The 18,764-nt window shown below is 58.7% G+C and overlaps 3 protein-coding genes across 6 annotated transcripts in view; 2 read left to right on the forward strand and 1 right to left on the reverse strand.

Moving 5' to 3' along the window:
• Window positions 1–6,720, forward strand: part of CCDC157 (coiled-coil domain containing 157) — a 20,232-nt gene extending 13,512 nt beyond the window's left edge. Inside the window, exons 5-12 of the mRNA XM_024240114.3 lie at window positions 147–771; window positions 1,464–1,541; window positions 1,889–2,100; window positions 3,408–3,575; window positions 3,736–3,904; window positions 5,297–5,481; window positions 6,078–6,190; window positions 6,276–6,720. Coding sequence (XP_024095882.3) covers window positions 147–771; window positions 1,464–1,541; window positions 1,889–2,100; window positions 3,408–3,575; window positions 3,736–3,904; window positions 5,297–5,481; window positions 6,078–6,190; window positions 6,276–6,636 — 1,911 coding nt within the window. The 3' untranslated portion in view covers window positions 6,637–6,720. The remainder of the gene's footprint in view (window positions 1–146; window positions 772–1,463; window positions 1,542–1,888; window positions 2,101–3,407; window positions 3,576–3,735; window positions 3,905–5,296; window positions 5,482–6,077; window positions 6,191–6,275) is intronic.
• On the reverse strand, window positions 3,610–17,182 carry RNF215 (ring finger protein 215). Of its 3 annotated transcripts, XM_002831005.5 has the most exons (10): window positions 16,898–17,182; window positions 16,486–16,629; window positions 15,939–16,010; window positions 15,773–15,858; window positions 14,216–14,372; window positions 10,169–10,288; window positions 9,949–10,092; window positions 9,597–9,699; window positions 7,401–9,508; window positions 3,610–5,837 (listed from the first exon to the last, which is right to left on the reverse strand). In XM_002831005.5, exons 1-9 carry the CDS (start codon window positions 17,180–17,182, stop codon window positions 9,486–9,488), a joined length of 1,134 nt encoding a protein of 377 aa, XP_002831051.3. In that variant the 3' UTR covers window positions 3,610–5,837; window positions 7,401–9,485. The 3 variants fall into 3 exon arrangements, with proteins under 3 accessions (XP_002831051.3, XP_054399298.2, XP_063578910.1); XM_054543323.2 differs by having other exon boundaries at window positions 7,401–9,699; XM_063722840.1 differs by lacking the exon at window positions 16,486–16,629 and having other exon boundaries at window positions 7,401–9,699.
• SEC14L2 (SEC14 like lipid binding 2) overlaps window positions 17,127–18,764 on the forward strand; it is a 35,975-nt gene continuing 34,337 nt past the window's right edge. For both annotated transcript variants that reach the window (XM_063722667.1, XM_009234244.4), the window contains exon 1: window positions 17,127–17,209. The gene's annotated coding sequence lies outside the window, so the exon portion shown is untranslated. The remainder of the gene's footprint in view (window positions 17,210–18,764) is intronic.

The raw sequence follows: 18,764 nt of genomic DNA on the forward strand, positions 1-18,764 counted from the left end.
TATTCATGTCGGTGTCAGAGAACATCTGAGGGTCTGAGTGTCAGGCAAGGCTGTCACACTGTCCACAGAACATCCCCCAGGGAACCAGTCACCTCCCTCTCTACTCTCTCCCTCACCTGCTTTCCCTCGTCTTTTTCTGAATACAGAAAGGGGCAAACCAAAGGGAGACTCCCACCTCCAAGCCCACCACCAAGGGCGAGCCAGCCAGGAGCCCTGAATGTCTGACTGCCAAGTTCATCAAGCCCTCCTCCCCAGTGCTAGGCTTGCCCCAGACCTGCCAAGAGCCAGAGAGCATCCCTGTCAGAGCCTCCCTGCACTTCCCAGCCACGACCTCCAAGAACACCAGGAGTGTCCACTCCCAGACCATTGAGACAGCCCTGGTGCCCTGTGACGCATGCGCCAGCGTCCAGGGAAGCCTGCAGAAGGTGGGCAAGGCGGTCATCAGCCTGTGTCAGCGCCAGAACCTGCCCTCGTCCTTAGGCCAGTTCCAGCAACTGGTGCAGGACAGCATGGGGCTTAGGCCACTGCCGGCTGCCACTGTGGGCCGCTGGGCAGCAGAGCAGAGGAAAGACCTGACACGCCTCAGTAAGCATGTGGAGGCCCTCAGGGCCCAGCTGGAGGAGGCCGAAGGGCAGAAGGATGGCCTGAGGAAGCAGGCGGGCAAGCTGGAGCAGGCGCTGAAACAGGAGCAGGGGGCACGGCGGCGACAGGCGGAGGAGGATAAGCAGTGCCTGTCTGAGTGGGAGCACGACAAACAGCAGCTGCTAACAGGTCTGTGCCCCAGAAGCCAGACGCCTGGTGCCCAGGGCCTCTGCCACAGCCTTTGCATGGATGTTTGTGAGACAGGGCTTCCAGGGCAAGTGGTTTGTGTGGAAGAACCCAGGCTGGGACACAGGCAAGAGGCAGGGAAGGGAGGGCAGCAAGGAAGGCTGTGTTCATCCAGTGATGACACTGTGATCTCAGTCCCGCTGGGGCCACCAGGAGCTGGGCTAGGACACTTGCCCAGACTCGTCCCTCGGTCAGGGAGGGAACCGAGGTATGTATCCACTTGCACTGTCAGTCACTGAGGGCTACTTCCAGAGAGTTATTCCCCTGGCACTGCCAAGCAGAGCAGCCTCTCTGGTTTTGGCAAAAGCCATTAGAGACAAAGTTCCTGGCACCAGAAGTTGGCCAGTGCCCACTGATGGGAGGCCTGAGGGATTTGCCCTTTCTGAGCCTCACAGTTGCCTCCATGGATGACACCAAGGCCCAGAAAGGTGTAGACACATCACAGCCAGCCCATGAGAAGCAGGGTGGATAAGGGCCCAGCCGCTTCCACCAGCCTCCCTAGAGCTCCTCCCATGGCCGCAGGCGGCCCCTCTGCAGGCGATGGGCTGCCTTCACTCCACGGGGCACACTGGGCATGAAGGCCACCGGCCAGGTCCATGGGACCCTCTGAAGGGCCTCTCTCTTGGCTGCCATAGAAACAAGTGACCTAAAGACAAAGATGGCCACCCTGGAGAGGGAACTGAAACAGCAGCGGGAGTCCACGCAGGCTGTGGGTAAGGAACCCCGGCATAGGCCCCCATGCCACATCTCAAGCCAGGGGTGTGGCTGGATGAGCATCGTCCATCTCTGTCCCCTGAGCATCCAGGGCAAAGATGAAGGGAACCAGCCACAGGAGGGTGGGCCTGACCAACCATACTATTGGTGATGACCAAACTGGGGTGCCGCCTCCTACCAAGAAAGCACCTTCTATTTTCCAAACCCACCTCAGGTGGGGTCTAGAGCCCCATTTTGTGGCTGAGGACTCTGAGGCCCAGAGATGGGATGTGAGCTCCCATCCTAGATCTGAGGTAGTACAGTGCTCCCCTGCCCTACCTCATCCCATGTCCACTCGATGCTGCAGAGGCAAAGGCCCAGCAGCTGCAGGAGGAAGGCGAGCGCAGGGCGGCAGCGGAGAGGCAGGTGCAGCAGCTGGAGGAGCAGGTGCAGCAGTTGGAGGCTCAGGTGCAGCTGTTGGTGGGTCGGCTGGAGGGCGCTGGCCAGCAGATCTGCTGGGCCAGCACGGAGCTGGATAAGGAGAAGGCCCGTGTCGACAGCATGGTCCGCCACCAGGAGGTGAGGCCAGGGCCCTCGCCAGCCTGGGCACCTGCAATGTAGGCTGCAGGGAAAGAGGGCTCCACTGTCAGGGAATGGAGGATCATCTGTATTGGGCATCTGCTCCCTGAGATACCTCCAGGTGTGGGGGTTGACTCGCCTTTACAGAGAGTCTACCCTGAACCAGGCACTGGGGGAACAGTGACCCAGGGACTGATACTGCCCAGTGAGGCCTCACTCTGGAAGAGCGCCCCACAGGCAAAGAAGAGCAGGTGTGCCACACTCTCCTGCCAGATGGCTAAGGGGTGCAGGGAGGGATGGCCACATCTGCCATGGGAATCCAGAATGGCTTCTAGGAGGAGGTGGCCTTTGAGCTGGACGCCCATGACAGGCAATTAGTCCATCAGCCAGAGGAAGGATAGGGCGGGCAGAGGGTGAGCCAGGGCCCAGGGCATAGCTGTGCTCTGGGCAATGGGGCCTCACAGGAGTCCTCAGAAGTGTGGTTGAGGGAGTAGGTGACCTTTGCCCAGTGAAAGGGGCAGGTCTGGGGGCTGTTCTGGCTGGGTCTACCCTCAAAAGCTCAGCAAGGAGCCAGGAGTTCAGTTGAAAGTCCCCAGGGTCAGACATGGGCCCAGGGTAGGGGAAGCCTTTCTACCCCAAGTGGGTGCTGTTCTCTGTGCCTTGCAAACTGTCACAGCCGCCATGTATCAGGTGTCTGCTGTGACCAAGGCTTCAGGCGCCACAGCCTCTGATGCTTATTCCTCGCTACAACAACAGGAGGTAGATACTCTTGTCACCCCCATTTTACGAATGAGGAAACAGCCTTATTGAGTGAGGTTAAGGAAGTTGCTCAAGGCCACACAGCTAGTGAGAGGTGGAGCCAGGACTCCGAGCAGTCCAGCATTAGTTCTTCCTGCTTTCCATTCAGTGGGTGTTAGGAAATGTGGGCTTCAGCGACATGGGATGATGTGACACTGGAGACCTGAGGAGAAGAAAAACTTAGTTCCCAGAATTCCTCTCCAAGTGGGGTCTATGTGTGACTGGAAGGAAGTGGGGGTGAGACTCCCAGAGCCAGCCAACTGCGTTCCAAGGGCCGGGGTCTTCAAGCTGGGGTCCTGGCCTTGACCAGGTCTGGTGTGCATCTGCCTGCTGCCAGCTTCCCCCAACCCCTACCCTTCCACGCGTGTGACCAGCGTTCCCTAGACACAGACACACACCCCAGGGGGGTAGCAGCGGGGGGTAGTAGATACTGCAGCCTCCTTAGTTCCACATGGCTGGGCCTAGCCCTGTGGGTCTCACAGCCTCCCCGCTTGTCCGTTCCTGCTTAGTCTCTGCAGGCCAAGCAGCGAGCCCTGCTAAAGCAGCTGGACAGCCTGGACCAGGAACGTGAGGAGCTGCGGGGCAGCCTGGACGAGGCTGAGGCCCAGCGGGCCTGCGTGGAGGAGCAGCTGCAGAGCGAGCGGGAGCAGGGGCAATGCCAGCTCAGGGCCCAGCAGGTGAGGGTGGGGGTCTTCCTTTTTGCCAGAGAAGTCTCCGGCCAACTGAGTGCCTGCAGGCCTGTCCCGTGTCTTGTCTCAGGGGTAGGGACGGTGCCCCGGGGCGCTGAGTGCCATGTGGCTCACTCAGGAGCCAGGCCTGAGCCTCCCCCTGCCCCAGGAGCTGCTGCAGAGCCTGCAGAGGGAGAAGCAAGGCCTGGAGCAGGCGACTACGGACCTGCGGCTAACCATCCTGGAGCTAGAACGGGAGCTGGTGGAGCTGAAGGAGCGGGAGCGGCTGCTGGTGGCCTTCCCAGACCTGCACAGGCCCACCGAGACCCAGATCCATGGTAGGGGACTGGGGATGGTGCCAAGGGCACGCTGGGGCTCAGGGCCAGCAGCTGAGGGCTCGTGTGGGCAGGACACTGGGGACTGCAGCTCCCTAGCCTGCAGCAAGGGTGTTAAAGCCAGGCGGCCAGCAGTGCAGCCCCTGTGGACCCACCACAGCACGCAAGTGCTTCATGCGTCATCCACTCTGCATAGATAGGGACGTGAAAGCCCAACAGTGATGTGACTGCCTCTAGTCACAACAGCCAAACCCAGACACAGGTCTGGTTGTCCCCACAGCCTATGCTCTTCACTACATCACATGCTAATTCTTGCTCGACTTCTCTGTGTCTCCCTTCTTGGTTCTTGGAATGGGTCCCCAAACCACACCATGGGACTAGTCCCAAGGACACAGCCTCCAGCTGCCCACTGTCCTGGACCCCATGGCATAGGAGTGCTAGGTACCCATCTTGGCAAAGGATTGGATATCAGGTGACCTGGGTTCTCCCAGCCCCTCCAGACCCCTAAAGCGCTGGGGCAAATCCATTTGCAGAGCTGGCAGGAAGATCTGCAGTTAGCTGCTCGTGAGACATCATCCAGGCCCTTCTGTCCCCTTCTCAACCACCTTGTGAGGCAGGTCATAGCCCCATAGCTATTTCCCATAGCAGGAAACTGAACCAGAAGGGGCAGCAATTCCCCCCGGGCTCATAGAGCCAGGAGGAAGCATCCATCACAAAAGCAGGGGAAGAGTAGCCTCGCGGAATTCCTGCCGTTCCCGCGCTTGAGCTGGCCGTGTGACCTTGGACAGCTCACTTTGGCTGTAGCCTGTCCAAAACAGGGGGCCTTGTCAGAGATTCACTCTCCTCTCATGCTTATTTGCTAAGTCTTTTTTTTTTTTTTTTTTTTTTTTTTTGAGACAGAGCCTTACTCTGTTGCCAGGCTGGAGTGCAGTGGCACAATCTCGGCTCACTGCAACCTCCACCTCCCAGGTTCAAGTGATTCTCCTGCCTCAGCCTCCCGGGTAGCTGAGACTACAGGGGCCTGCCACCACACCTAGCTCATTTTTCTATTTTTAGTAGAGACGGGGTTTCACCATGTTGGCCAGGATGGTCTCGATCTCTTGACTTAATGATCCCCTGACCTGGGCCTCCCAAAGTGCTGGGATTACAGGCGTGAGCCACCGCGCCCGGCCTTGCTAAGTCTTTTGAGAGCTCTAGGTCCCACCCAGCTCTCAGATTTTATAATACTATGGTCATCTTCCCCACAGGTGGGGGGACAGGGAAGGGGGAATAAGGCCTCGGGAGAAGGAAGATGAGCTGGGAGGCCTGGTGCACTACACAGCTCCCTTGTGCCTGCCAGGCCACCTGCCCAAGCTGGTGTGCCTCCCTTCTAAGGTTCTGTCCCATTGGGCACAGGAGGCAGATCCAGCAGCGTGGAATCCCAGATAACATGTCCCACAGACTCTGGCAACGTCACAGATCACATGGAGAGGCAAGTGCAGGCCAACGACATCCGCATCCGGGTCCTACAGGAGGAGAACGGGCGGCTCCAATCAATGCTGTCCAAAATCCGGGAAGTGGCCCAGCAGGGTGGCCTCAAGGTGGGCCTGAGAGGGCGGGCCCTTGGGGACCAGGAAGAAGCCCCTACACAGCAGAGGTCTTCAGACTCTGCCCCGGGAACTTGTGGAGAGCCCACCTCATCACATGAGGCCTTAGGCTGTGCTTTTGTGAAACATTTTTCACATTTCCAGAAGGCATGAGGATGTTACGGATCCAGTACCTTCCAGTCCCATATCCCCTCTATAGCCATCATTCCTTTAAGTGCAACAAGAAGCCTCGTTGGGCCGGGTGCGGCGGCTCATGCCTGTAATCCCAACAATTTGAGAGGCTGAGGTGGGCAGATCACTCGAGCCCAGGAGTTTGAGACCAGCCTGGACAATATAATGAGACCCCGTTTCTACAAAAAAAAAAAAAAAAAAAGCCATGTCAGAAAGAAACCTCCCCACACTTGCTGCCTACCCGAGGCTCTGCAGCTGAGAATAGGCCCTGGAAGGCTTCCTAGGCCCTGCCCCTAGGTGGAAGGGCCCATGGGTATGCGCCCGGCCCTTCCCTCCCCATCCCTGGCTACGACACCCTCTCTGTACAGTGGGGAGGGGACTCCTGGGCCCTTATAAGACTGGCTTTTTTTTTTTTGTAGCTGATCCCGCAGGACCGGCTCTGGTCCCCTTCCAGCAAGGGAACCCAGGGAGCAACACCGCCAGTCCAGGCCCAGAGCACATCCCCAGTCCAGGCCCAGAGCACGTCCCCAGGGTGAGTGAGGCTTTACTGGAGGTGGGGCAGGCAAGTGCAGTGTACCCCGCACTCACAGGGGATCTTGGATCTGGTTTTCCTTCAGGCCTCTGGGCAGACAGCACCTTCCTAGCAGCAGGACGGGCAGGACCCTGCTGGGCCAGCCCTGCACATCCCCACCTCGGCAGCCCTGCGCATCCGCATCTCAGCAGCCCTGTGCATCCCCACCTCGGCAGCCCTGCGCATCCCCACCTCGGCAGCCCTGCACATTCCCACCTCGGCAGCCCTGCACATTCCCACCTCGGCAGCCCTGCAGCCAGCCCAGCAAGTCCTTGCTGGAGGGTGTGACCCACGTGGACACCTGCACCCAGAACCCCATCAAGGCCTTGGTCAGACTGAGGAAGAGACTGTCACCTGGCCGGGGACAGGCCAGCTCTGCACACCAGCCCCAGGAGCGGCCCATGTAGCCTGTGGCCCAGGGCTGAGGCTGGATGGGAGGTGGCTGGCAGCCCACCCACTATAATAAAGCCCCAGCCATTGGCCCACAGCAATCTTTGCCTCACAGTATGACTAAGCCAAGGAAAGACCCTTCCTTCCCTGTCCTGGGCAGGGGCCACTGAGTCCCCAGCCATGTAGTTCAGTCAGTCAGCAGAGTCCTGGCACTATGGGCCCTCAGTAAAAGGGGCCTTCCTGCTTCCCTCCCGGCAGAGGCTGTGGGATAGGAGAGTACACCCAGGGCAGAGGAAGCTCCTAGGACCCGGGCCAGGTGAAGGGCCATTTTTCTATCCCCAGAGCAAGGGTCGAGGGGTGAACCTGGCCTCAGTGGCCCACATCAACTCAGAAAGGGCTCTGGTGGGAGGGGACAGAGGAAGGGCCGGTGAGGAGGTCTGAAGCAGGCAGAGGGCAGCAACGCCTTCAGCCTCCCACTCGGGCTCTGGACCTGCGCTGGGCACATTAAGGACCCAAGAGGTCAGGCCTCCTTTCACTGAGGAACTCCTTGCCTTTAGGAAATGGTGACCGTCATGAAGGTTTCTCTAAATCCTGGAGGTCATAGCCCCAGGAGGCCACTGAAGGCGGGGCAAGGCCTCCACCAAACAGAGGACACCGTGCCAGCCCTGGCTTTCCCATCCCTGTCCCTTGGGGGTCTCTTCAGCCCAGGGTGCCATGCGGCCAAGCATCTGGGGCTCTGGTTTTCCTCATGAAGCCACCAGCCTACCCTGAGCCACCTCACCTGTGAAGGACAGTTTCCAAAACCTTGCTGAGGCCTTCTCAGGGTGCACGCTCCCAGATGCCTGAAGCATTTTCCCTTGGTGAAGAGGCTGTCAGGTAGGGCACCTCAGTTCACAGAGAAGGGTCAAGAGGGGCCATGTATATAGCTGAGCTACCACAGCCTTGGTCGGCCCAACTTCCTGCTTCTGAGGGGCCTGGGAGTTCCTGAGGGAGGCTGGGGTGCCCTGGGCACCCCCCTCACAGGGGAGCACCATCCCTCAGCACCCTGAGCCAGAAGGCCTGTGCTCAAGTCCAGGGGAAGGACCTCACAGCTGAGCAGCTCTCTCAGGCGCCCATCAACTCCGTGGCCATGTATTCATTAGCTCCCAGTTCTGGCGGCAGAAGTCCGGGTTCTGTGTGGCTGGGTTTTTTCGCTCCCGGGTCCCAGAGGGCTAAAATTGAGGCATCTACCAGGTTGCGTTCCTTTCTGCCAGTTCTGGGGAAGAATTGGCTTCCAAGCTCCACTTGTTGGCAGAATTCCGATCCTTGCGGCCGTGGGACTGAGGTCCCCGTGTCCTCACTGGCTGGCTGTAAGCCAGGTCCTCTCTCGGCTCCTAGAGGCCGTCCACCTTCCTTGCCATGGGGCTCCCTCCATCTTCAAGTCAACAACAGAGGATTTCTCATGTGCTGAATCCCCCACATGCTTCAATTCCCTGACTTCCTCCTCTTCTACTAGCAGAAAACTACTTTGAATAGGCTCATGTGGTTAGGGCAAGGCTCACTCAAATACTTTCCCTATCTTCAGGTCAGCTTGCCATAAGACAGGACCCAACCATGGGCGTAAAATCCCTTTGAGAAGCCAGGCGCGGTGGCTCACGTCTGTAATCCCAGTACTTTGGGAGGCTCAGGCAGGCGGATCACCTGAGATCGGGAGTTCGAGACCAGCCTGACCAACATGGAGAAACCCTGTCTCTACTAAAAATACAAAATTAGCCGGGCGTGATGGCGCATGTCTGTAATCCCAGCTACTTGGGAGGCTGAGGCAGGAGAATTACTTGAACCCGGGAGGCAGAGGTTGCAGTGAGGTGAGATCACGCCATTGCACTCCAGCCTGGGCAACAAGAGTGAAACTCCATCTCAAGAAATAAAAATAAAATAAATAAATAAAATCCCTTCAAGTCCCAGTTCCAGAGATTATATTAATGCAAGGCATGTTCACGGCGGGTGGTAGTGGGAGACCTTGGGGGCCATCTTAGAATTCCATCTACCACAGGCAGTAGAACCTAAGGTAACTTTTTAAAATCTTAAAGCACCCATACACATTTTACATCTTATGTTAAAATATAGCCACGTTTATTTTACTATTAAACCTTCCCTACTCCAACTCTTTAAAAAAAAAAAAAAAAAAAATGGATGCCCCTGGATGAGGCACCACATTGATCCTGCGGCTTCGAGTATCCCAGTCGGCAACACAAAGCCGCAGCCAAGGAGTCCAGAACAGGATGGTTTCTAAGGCCTCTGGTCCTAGCCAGGCCCAGGAAGGGAGCCAGGCTGGACAGGCAGTGGGACCCATGACTCCCAGTGCTTGAGGACCAAAGGCAACAGGCAGACAGCCTTGACAAGAAGTATCCTGAAAGATGATCAGGCCAGGGTACCCCAAGGCCAGATAGCTCTTCCCTCAACCCACCCCCCAATAAATAAGCACAAAACCTGGCCACTGTAGTCTCAGCCCCCAGGGATTCCCAGACAGGCCACAGGGAGCTCCCAGAACCCTGGCGACAGCTACACTGGCCTCATATTCTCTTTCCTTATTGACCTGGGAGCTGCCTGTGAGGAGGGCGGACTCACGTCACAGGATTGCAGAGAAGGTCCCAAAGTGACCTCTCTTCCTTGACTGACTGGTCCCAGCCATAGATCCTCAGTCTGAAGCTGTGGGGCCCTCCTTCCCAGTGTGGACATGGTGGGGCCCTCATCCTTCCACCCACCCACTGGGCTTGCTGTCCTGTCTGTCCTGCTGTCCCATCCTGTCCTGTCCTGGGAGCCCAGGCTGAGGACCGGGGTGCAGGCAGGAAGGGTCCATCCCCATGTGCAGAGTCCAGCTGGGCAGCTAATCATCGGGGTAGCGGTTCCCTGCAGGGGAAGGGAAGAAGAACAGGGAGAGAGGCATCAGGTGAGGAGCAGGCGGAGTAGGCCGAGGGCCCCCGCCCCTGGTGCTCACCCAGGACGTTGAATTTGCACAGCGGGCAGGTCTGCTGGAGCATCAGCCAGGGGTCCACACAGTCTCGGTGAAACTCGTGCTTACAGGGCAGCACCCGGAGCCACTACAGGGGTGGGGGAAGAAGGGCTCAGGCCACCGAAGCAGGACTCCACGTGGGGGTGCCTGGTCCCATGCCCCTCGCCTCAGCTGGGGAACTGAAACCTCACGGCTTCCCCCAGCCCCCTGAAATTCTGCTCTGTAGCCCTGGGGGCTGAAGGAGAAGGGCCTGGTGGGGCTGGTTCCGAGGTCCCAGGAGTAAAGGTGGGAGGCATCACAGGTGAGCTGATGGCTGGTCTCTACCCCGGGCACTAGCCTGCTTGTTGCAGAAGTAGTCCAGGCACACGGCACAGGTCTCAGCACCCGGATCCGGGAGGCCCGGCGCTGCCCTGCTCAGCCGGCAGCGCCGTGTCTTGAGGGATGCCAGTCTCCGCACCACGCGGCGCTTAAACAGGTCCACCTGTGGGGAGAGGACGGGCACAGTCTTGCAGGCCCAAGGGCTGAGGGCACTGGGGCTCCCTGGGGCTGGCTCCCACCTGGCCTCCGAGCTCCCGCTGGCTCTGCCGCGACGCCTGCCGCTGGGCCTGGACCACGAGGCCTGTGCACAGGAGCATGGCCACCAGCAGGATGGCGTTCCACAGCTGCTGCAGGGGCTTCTGGAGAGGGAAGCAGTCATCAGGGACACGGGGCCACCCCCACACGCCTCCCTTAGGAACATCTACCCCCAGGAACGCCAGGGAGCAGGCAGGTGAGGCGTGCTGACGGCCTCTGTGTCCCTGCAGTCCCCAGCTTCCTCTTCCGAAGGCTCCGTCCCTTCCATTGTGTGCTTCTCAGGATCACTCACTTTGCCCTACAAGTCTTCCCATCCAGCTCCAAGGAGAGCCACATCCATTCCCAGCCCAGGGCTCTCTGGGCAACAAACCTGATGTTTTGCACACACAGAAGCTTCTATCTGGTAGCCTCAGAGACTCCCCAACCTAGCACCCAGCAAACCAGCACCCAGCCTGGGACCCGCTCACTCTCCCACCCCCATCCTCTACTTCCTCCTGGTTGGCTTTCTCAGGCCCTGCCATCACCCACTCACCCATCCAGCCTGAACGTTCACACCCCCCAGTACGGGAGGGAGCCAGCCCCCAAGGCCTGTTGCTGCATTCTCCTGGGTGGGGGTGGGTCTCATGCCCTCCTTGCCACCCATTTCCCACCCACGGCCAGAGGGTTCTCCCCTGCACACCAGGCCCTGCAGCTCCCCTGCCTGAGCTCCTTCCCTGTAGTGCCACTTGCCTCCTCTCAGTGTCTGTGCCTTTCCACACTGTTCCCTGTCTTGGGAACCCTCTTCCACCTTATCCCTTTCCTCGGCTACTGCCTCCACATCTTGCTCTAGAAGTTCCCTGACCTCTTATGGCTGGGTGAATGTGCCCCCCTAACCTGCCACTGCACCAGCCTCCTCACACCCGCTCTACCCAGCGTTCCCTTGCAGCTGCCCTTGGGGGTCTGTGCACTCCCATCGGTGGGAGGCAACCATGGCTGATGTGGTCACCACTCTAACCCAGTACCTCCCACCATCTTTGTGGAATGACTGAATTTGGAAAGGAAACATGACTAAGAGAACACTTTAAAGCCTGGGGGCCCTGGGCCCCTGGGCAGCCTCATAGTGACTGAGGGAACCACAATGATCTTGACTCAACTCGCCCCAGATGCGGTGTGGCTGCTGCACTCTGACTACTCAACAGCTGGCTCAGGAGATGGCGCTGCGGAGTAAGCAAAACACAGCACGCTCCCTCCAGGTGCGCCTCTGCACAGGGTCTGTGGATGTGTTAGGACTAACACATGCATTCACTTCAAAGCTCTCTGCAGCTGAGTGCTGCTCTGCCATCGTGTTCTTCCCCGACCGATGCTGAAGCTCATCTACTATCATGTGGGGAAGAGGGGCTGAGAAATGATCTGATGTGAAGAGGCCACCGCTCTAGACAAGCCTGGGTGCTGCTAGTGCCACAAGCCATCGCTCTGCTCACAGTGGAGGTGCTCTGGGGGCCCTCACTGGGAAGTGTCTGTGAGCCCCAGCTCCCCTCTCCGTCCTGCCCTCTTCTCTCCTCCAGCTGCAGCTGGGCAGTGCCACCTGTTCTAGGAAGCTGTCCCCAAGCCCCAGGCTGAGTGCCTTTATCATGCCCTAGAGGGTCCCGGGGCCACCACCAGCTCTGTGCCCACCCCAGCAGAGTGACAGCGTGTCTCTGGCCTATCTGCTCTCCAGACTGGACCCCCATGAGCCCAGGGCTGGGGCAGCCCACGTTGGCCAACACCTGCTGGGGGCTGCACACCAGAAGACCGGGGCATCACTGCCTGGCAGAGAAGTAACTCAAGAAATGCTTGTGGGCCGGCTGCAGTGCCTCATGCCTGTAATCCCAGCACTTTGGGAGGCCGAGGTGGGCGGATCACCTGAGGTTGGGAGTTTGAGACCAGCCTGACCAACATGGAGAAACCCTGTCTCTACTAAAAATACAAAAAATTAGCCTGTGTGTGGTGGTGCATGCCTGTAGTCCCGGTTACTAGGGAGGCTGAGGTAGGAGAATCGCTTGAACCCGGGAGGCGGAGGCTGTGGTGAGCCGAGATTGCGCCACTGCACTCCAGCCTGGGCAACAAGAGCGAAACTCTGTCTCAAAAAAAAAAAAAAAAAAGCTTGTGGACAGAATACCCTTGAATGTCCTTGATGCCAAGTGTTGGAAATCCAGAGATGATAAAACACAGCCCTGGCTGTCAGGAGACAAAGTGACACTCCCCTGAGCCCCATGCCAGGACTAAGTGGCCATTATGGCATAAGCTCTCCAGGGCAGAGCCTGCTGTAGAGCTCCATGCCTCAGAGCAGCCAGCTGGGTGGGGTGAAAGTGTGGCTGGCCTGAAGCTCCGCTGCAGGCCAAAGACTCAGCCTCCCCAGGCTCATTGCATCCTGGGGAGCCCTATGTGCCCCAGGTTCAGTGCATCTTGGGGAACACACCTTGTAGAGCCCCAGGTGGGGATGGAGGGCAGGATGGGAGCTTGCCATCAGAGCAGTAAGGACCGTTCATTAGCTGGGCATGCATGGTGGTTCACACCTGTAATCCCAGCACTTTGGGAGGCCGAGGTGGGCCGAATGCCTAAGCTCAGGAGCTCGAGACCAGCCTGGGCAACACAGTGAAACCCCATCTCTACAAAAAATACAAAAATTAGCTAGACATGGTGGCATGTGCCTGTAGTCCCAGCTACTTGGGGGGCTGAGGTGGGAAGGTCACTTGAGCCCAGGAGGTCGAGGCTGCAGTGAGCCAAGATCGTGCCACTGCTGTTCATCAGACCTTCCTGATACATGGGTGTTGCTGCTCTGGACTCCCAGAGGCTGGAGGCACAGTGACTGGGCCCTGGGGTCAGGACTGAGAGCCAGATGCCCATCAGGCCAGCCACTGAGATGCTTACTCCAGCCACCCTTCAGACACTTTAGCGGCCATGGCCATCCAATACTTGGGCTGGGACCACCTTGACCTCGGCCTGCAGCCTGGCCAAGGCTGCTCAGGTCTGCCCTCTGGAGCAGCCAGACCGACCTGCAGACTGCGCACAGCCCCACCCCGGGCCTCTCACCAATGCCTGACCTGTCCAGAGGCCTGTGTGGGCCACCCGTGACAGGTATACACAGAGTACCGTCCCTGTTCGCAAATGAGAAACATGAGGCCAGAGAGGTGAAACTCCCAGCCTGAGATCAGTCAGCTAAGGTTTCCAAGCCAGGATTTGATCCCAAGATTGCCCCACTTGAAGCTGCCCTGCACAGCCCACAGTGGCCAACACCTGCTGGAGGCTGTACACCAGGAGACCAGGACGTGACTGCCTGGCAGAGTAGGGACCCAAGAAATGCTTGTGAACAGAATACCCTTGAATGCCCTGATGCCAAGCGCTGGAAATCCAGAGACGATAAAACACAGTCCTGGCTGTCAGGAGACAAAGTGACGCGCCTCATCACATGCAGGATGGGCTGTCCCAAGAAGCTCAGGGACGGCCTGACCATGCCTTGTTGTGATACAAAAGAGGGAGAGAGGGGACTTCAAGCTGGGGTGTGAGGGAGGCTTTCCAAAGAAACGTGGCAGGATGAGTTGTGAAGGTTCTAGCTAGACTAGGACGTGTGGACACAGAGAGAAAAGGTGTCCACGTCTACAGCCAGGTGTAGACAAGGCCCAGTGGCAGAAGGCCAGAGCATGTGTAGTCATTGGTACAGGGTGGCCAGAGCATAGGAAAAAGGACTAGAAAAATACAGTGAGTGAGTGATGCAGAGAGGTGGGAAAGCCACGCAGAGGGGTCTGAACTTTACAGGCAGTGGAATAAGGCTTCCCAATGCCTGCAGAACGTGAGGAGGGCAGCTAACACTGACTGCATGTGACCTGGCCCAGGCGCCCCACTGAGCGCCCACCTACACCATGTCTCTGAACACTCACAGCACTCCTGTGGGGTGGGAGAGGCCGTCCCTGTCACTAAGGTGGGGAGAAGCGACAGGATTTGCAATACAAGGCCATGTATATGACCCCACGAGCCTCCTTTCCCTAGGCCCCGTGTAATCTGCTAGCACCCACCTGCTCCTGGGCACGACTGCCTCCCAGGCAGACCAAGTCCTGCCATCCTCCATAGCCATCCTTGGAGAGGCCACAGGTGGTCCACAAGGTCAGTTTCCACTCGATATTGGCAGACAGGGACTCTCCGCTGGTGATCTCAGCTGTGACCTGGGTCCTCCTGGGAGAGAAAGTCACCAGGACCAGATGGAAGGACTCTTGGGAAGGGAGGCCCAGACCCACCCACCCCAGCTCTGCAGGAAAAGGATACCTACGACTGTCGCCCCTGTTGGCCTTCCACTTTGCCCCAGGCCTTTTCCCTCTATTGGTTTTTCCAGTTTTCACACCAGCCAGGCCAGGGAAGCCTGCAAGTCCATCTTCCTCCTTGCTGGGGCCAGTCCTCTCTGCCCACAGAGCCACCTCCTTGCTCCAAGCTCCAGGCTCTGGCACCTCCTTCCCATCCCCTCACCCATTTTTCAGCCTGGGACACGACAGTCTTTTTTTTTTTTTTGAGACAGGGTCTCCCTTTGTCACCCAGACTGGAGTGCAGTGGCACAGTCACAGCTCACTGCAGCCTCTACCCCCGGGGCTCAAGTGATCTTCCCACTTCAGCCTCCTGATTAGCTGAGACTACAGGCATGTGCCACCATGCCCAGCTAATTTTTGTATTTTTTGTAGAGACTGAGTCTTGCCATGTTGCCCTGGCTGGTCTCAAACTCCTGGACTCAAGTGATACTCTTTCCTCGGCTTACCAAAGTGCTGGGATCACAGGCATGAGCCACCATTCCCAGCCGAGAGGGCAGTCTTAAAGCTAACAGTTGGCCGGGCGCAGTGGCTCACGCCTGTAATCCTAGCACTTTGGGAGGCCGAGACAGGTGGATCACAAGGTCAGCAGATCAAGACCATCCTGGCTAACACAGTGAAACCCCGTCTCTACTAAAAATTCAAAAAAATTAGCCAGGCGTGGTGGTGGGCGACTGTACTCCCAGCTACTTGGGAGGCTGAGGCAGGAGAATGGCGTGAACCTGGGAGGCAGAGCTCGCAGTGAGCCGAGATCGCACCACTGCACTCCAGCCTGGGTGACAGAGCAAAACTCTGTCTCAAAAAAAAAAAAAAAAGTTAACAGTTAGGCCGGGCCCTGCCAGGCCCAGCCACAGTGGCAGCAGGGGCAGTAGCAGGAGCAGTGGCAACAGGGGCTTATGCCTTTAATCCCAGCACTTTGGGAGGCCAAGGCAGGTGGACCTAAGGTCAGGTGTTCAAGACCAGCCTGGCCAACATGGTGAAACCCTAAAAATACAAAAAATTAGCTGGGTGTGGTGGCACATGACTGTGATCCTAGCTACTTGGGAGGCTGAGGCAGGAGAATCACTTGAACCTGGAAGGCAGAGGTTCCAGTGAGCCGAGACTGAACCATTGCATTCCAGCCTGGGCAACAAGAGTGATACTCCATCTCAAAAACAAACAAACAAACAAAAAAACGCTAACAGGTAAGGCCCTGGTCCCAAGCCCCCTCAGTCCATGGGAGAACCAGGGGCTGTCTGTACCCAGGGTCAGTCCTTTGAAGTCTAAATGCCAACTCACTGCAGCAGTGCATCCAACAGCTTGGTGACGTTGGAGGAATAATGGAGGACGATCACTGGCCTGAGCAGAAGCTGGGATACGTCCAGCTGCAGGGAGACAAGGAGGTCAGCAGGCCTGGGTCCCCCTTTCCCCAGCTTGCTTACCCTCATGGGCTGGTCCGATTTACCTCTCGGATCACGTTGTGGTTCAGGATGAGGAGAAGCAGGGCAGAGGCTCCCAGGAAGAGGGCCCGCCGCATCTGCGGAGGGATAGAAGGCGAGAGGCTAGCATATACCCTGCCTGCACACCTGCCTCACCACCTGCAGCCCTAGCTGCTCTTAGCTCCTGGCCCTGCACTGAGCAAAACTCTGGACAAACTAGCCATAAGCTCCTTGAGGTCAAAGGTGGAAACTGCTTCCTTCCTCCTGCCTCTCTTCCAGATGCGCTGTGCCTTCGCCGGTCCTATCAGGGCAGTCCCCGCAGTGGTCGCCAGCAGCAGCTCCCCCATCCCATACTCTCAGAGCCTGGTCAAGCTTCCCAACCTCTCTCTGGCCTCCTCTCACCTCCCTGCTTCGAAGCCATACTGACTCCATTCTTCAAACTGGGGTGCCCTGACCCACCAGGCCTAGGGCTTCTCTGCAAACTCTTAAGGGCCCATCTAAGGAGGGCCTGGCTCTAGCAGATGCCTTGGAATCCTTTCCTCCAGCTGTCTCCCCCACAGACATCCCCTGCACCTGCTGGACCAGGGCCTTGGGATAGGCCTGCGGGCCACTGCCCTTATTCTCCTGGTGGAACTGGGCCGCCTGCTCCTTGCCCACGTATGCCACTGCAATCCAGCCTTCCACCGGTGCCTCCTGCTCGGCATCCACGATGTCCATCTGTGTGGCAAGGGGCCATGAGCAGAGGGAGGCAGGGTGTGGGGGAGAAGGGAGCCGGGGTCATCACAGTGGATGCAAGGCCAGAGTTAGGAGATCATCTGGCTCCCAGGTTTGGGAAGCCTGAATGCTGGGGGCCTGGGGAGCCTGGGGAGGGGCGCTGGACTGTCAGGGCTTGGTGGAGGTTGAACGTCGGTTCAGGGTGCGGGGTCTCTAGGGAGGGTTGGGAGAGGGGTTTAGTGATGCGGCCAGATGGCTCAGCAGCGCTCACCAGCAGCAGACGACCGCCCAGCAGGGGCGCCGGGTCGGCTTCGGAGCCGATCCTGACGCCCTCCAGGACCAGAGCGTCCTGGCGCGGCAGTCTCACGTCCACCCGCACGGCGCGGGCTCCGCCCCGCCCCGCCCCGGCCGCTGGCTCGCTGCCGTCCGCCGCGGCCCCGGGCCCCGCCAGGCCCAGCCACAGCGGCAGCAGGGGCAGCAGCAGCAGCAGCGGCGACGGGGGCGGCGGCGGAGGCGGCGGCGGCGATCTCAGCGCGGGGCGAGCGGCAGGGCCCATGGCCGGACCCGGCGAGCTGGCGCAACAGTAGGGCCAGGGGTCCCGGGCGCTGGGGGGATCGGAGGGAGCGAGGCCGCTGCCGGACGGGCGGGGCGCCGGGAGGGGCGGGGCCGCGGCCGGACGGGGCGGGGCACCGGGAGGAATGGAGTGGGCGCTCGGAGGCTCCCGCGCCCAGACTGGGCCGCGGGCGCCCCCTGGTGGCCGAGGAGAGCTCAGGCGCCGGCGGCCGAGGGAGCTGAAGAGGGGCGAAACCGGGGTCGCAGCGGGAAGGCGGGAAGTCAGAGAGAGGAGGTGCTCCGGGAGCGGACGAATCAGTGGGGCAGACAGGAAAATAGTTGGAAAGGGCGCCCTGGGGGAGCAGAGACACGATCAGAGCCCGGGAAGAGCAGGAGCAAGGGATGTCTAAGGGGCCTGGTGGCAGGCCCTTGTTCTGTGGCAGCCCCGTGGACCCACGGGGTGGCCAGGGCCAAGTCACGTCCCTCTCTTCCCCGGTCCTCCCTGTCTCGACCCCACTAAACAGCAGGAGGCAGAGAACCAGAGACTGGCGTGGGAAGCCGACGGGGGAGATGGAGGGGCAGGGGAAAGGGGCTGGGGGGCAAGGCAAGACGAAGCAGGCAGGGACTCAGTTCCTCAGTGGGACTGAGAGGCTGGGTCACTTCCCTCATCTGTGAAATGGGCACCATACGCCGGGCGCGGTGGCGCACGCCTGTAATCCCACCACTTTGGGAGGCCGAGGGGGGCGGATCACCTGAGGTCAGGAGTTCGAGACCCGCCTGACCAACATGGAGAAACCCCGTCTCTACTGAAAATACAAAATTAGCCGGGCGTGGTGGCGCATGCCTCTAATTCCAGCTATTCGGAAGGCTGAAGCAGGAGAATCGCTTGAACCCAGGAGGCGGAGGTTGCAGCGAGCCAAGATCGCACCATTGGAATCCAGCCTGGGCCACAAGAGTGAAACTCCGTCTCTAAATAAATAAATAAATAAATAAATAATAAATAAATAAGCACCATGTAAAATCAACACTGCCTCACTCCCAGCAAATAACTCAAATGTCTACTGGAATGCGGAAGTACCACTACTGTTCCAAAACCTGTCCGTTTCTCCAAGGGTTGGGGCTGCTGGGAGCTGGCTCAGTCTGAAACCTGAGCCTTTAAAAATTGTATGGTGGGCCGGGCGCGGTGGGTCACGCCTGTAATCCCAGCACTTCGGGAGGCTGAGGCGGGCGGATCACGAGGTCAGGAGATCGAGACCATCGTGGCTAACAAGGTGAAACCCCGTCTCTACTAAAAATGCAAAAAAACAGCCGGGCATGTTGGGAGGCGCCTGTAGTCCCAGCTACTAGGGAGGCTGAGGCAGGAGAACGGCGTGAACCCGGGAGGCGGAGCTTGCAGTGAGCTGAGATGGGGCCACTGCACTCCAGCCTGGGCCAGATGAGCCGCAACACTCTTTTTTCTCCAGAAAAATTGAAAGAATTTTACAGTGAACACCTGTATGAACACTGATATGGGATGACCAAGTTGCTCCTGAAGAAGTGTGAGATGGGAATATAAGACAGCCCCCGATACTAGCCTAAATGGAACA

The sequence above is a fragment of the Pongo abelii genome, chromosome 23 (assembly GCF_028885655.2).
Source record: "Pongo abelii isolate AG06213 chromosome 23, NHGRI_mPonAbe1-v2.0_pri, whole genome shotgun sequence".
Lineage (NCBI taxonomy): Eukaryota > Metazoa > Chordata > Mammalia > Primates > Hominidae > Pongo > Pongo abelii.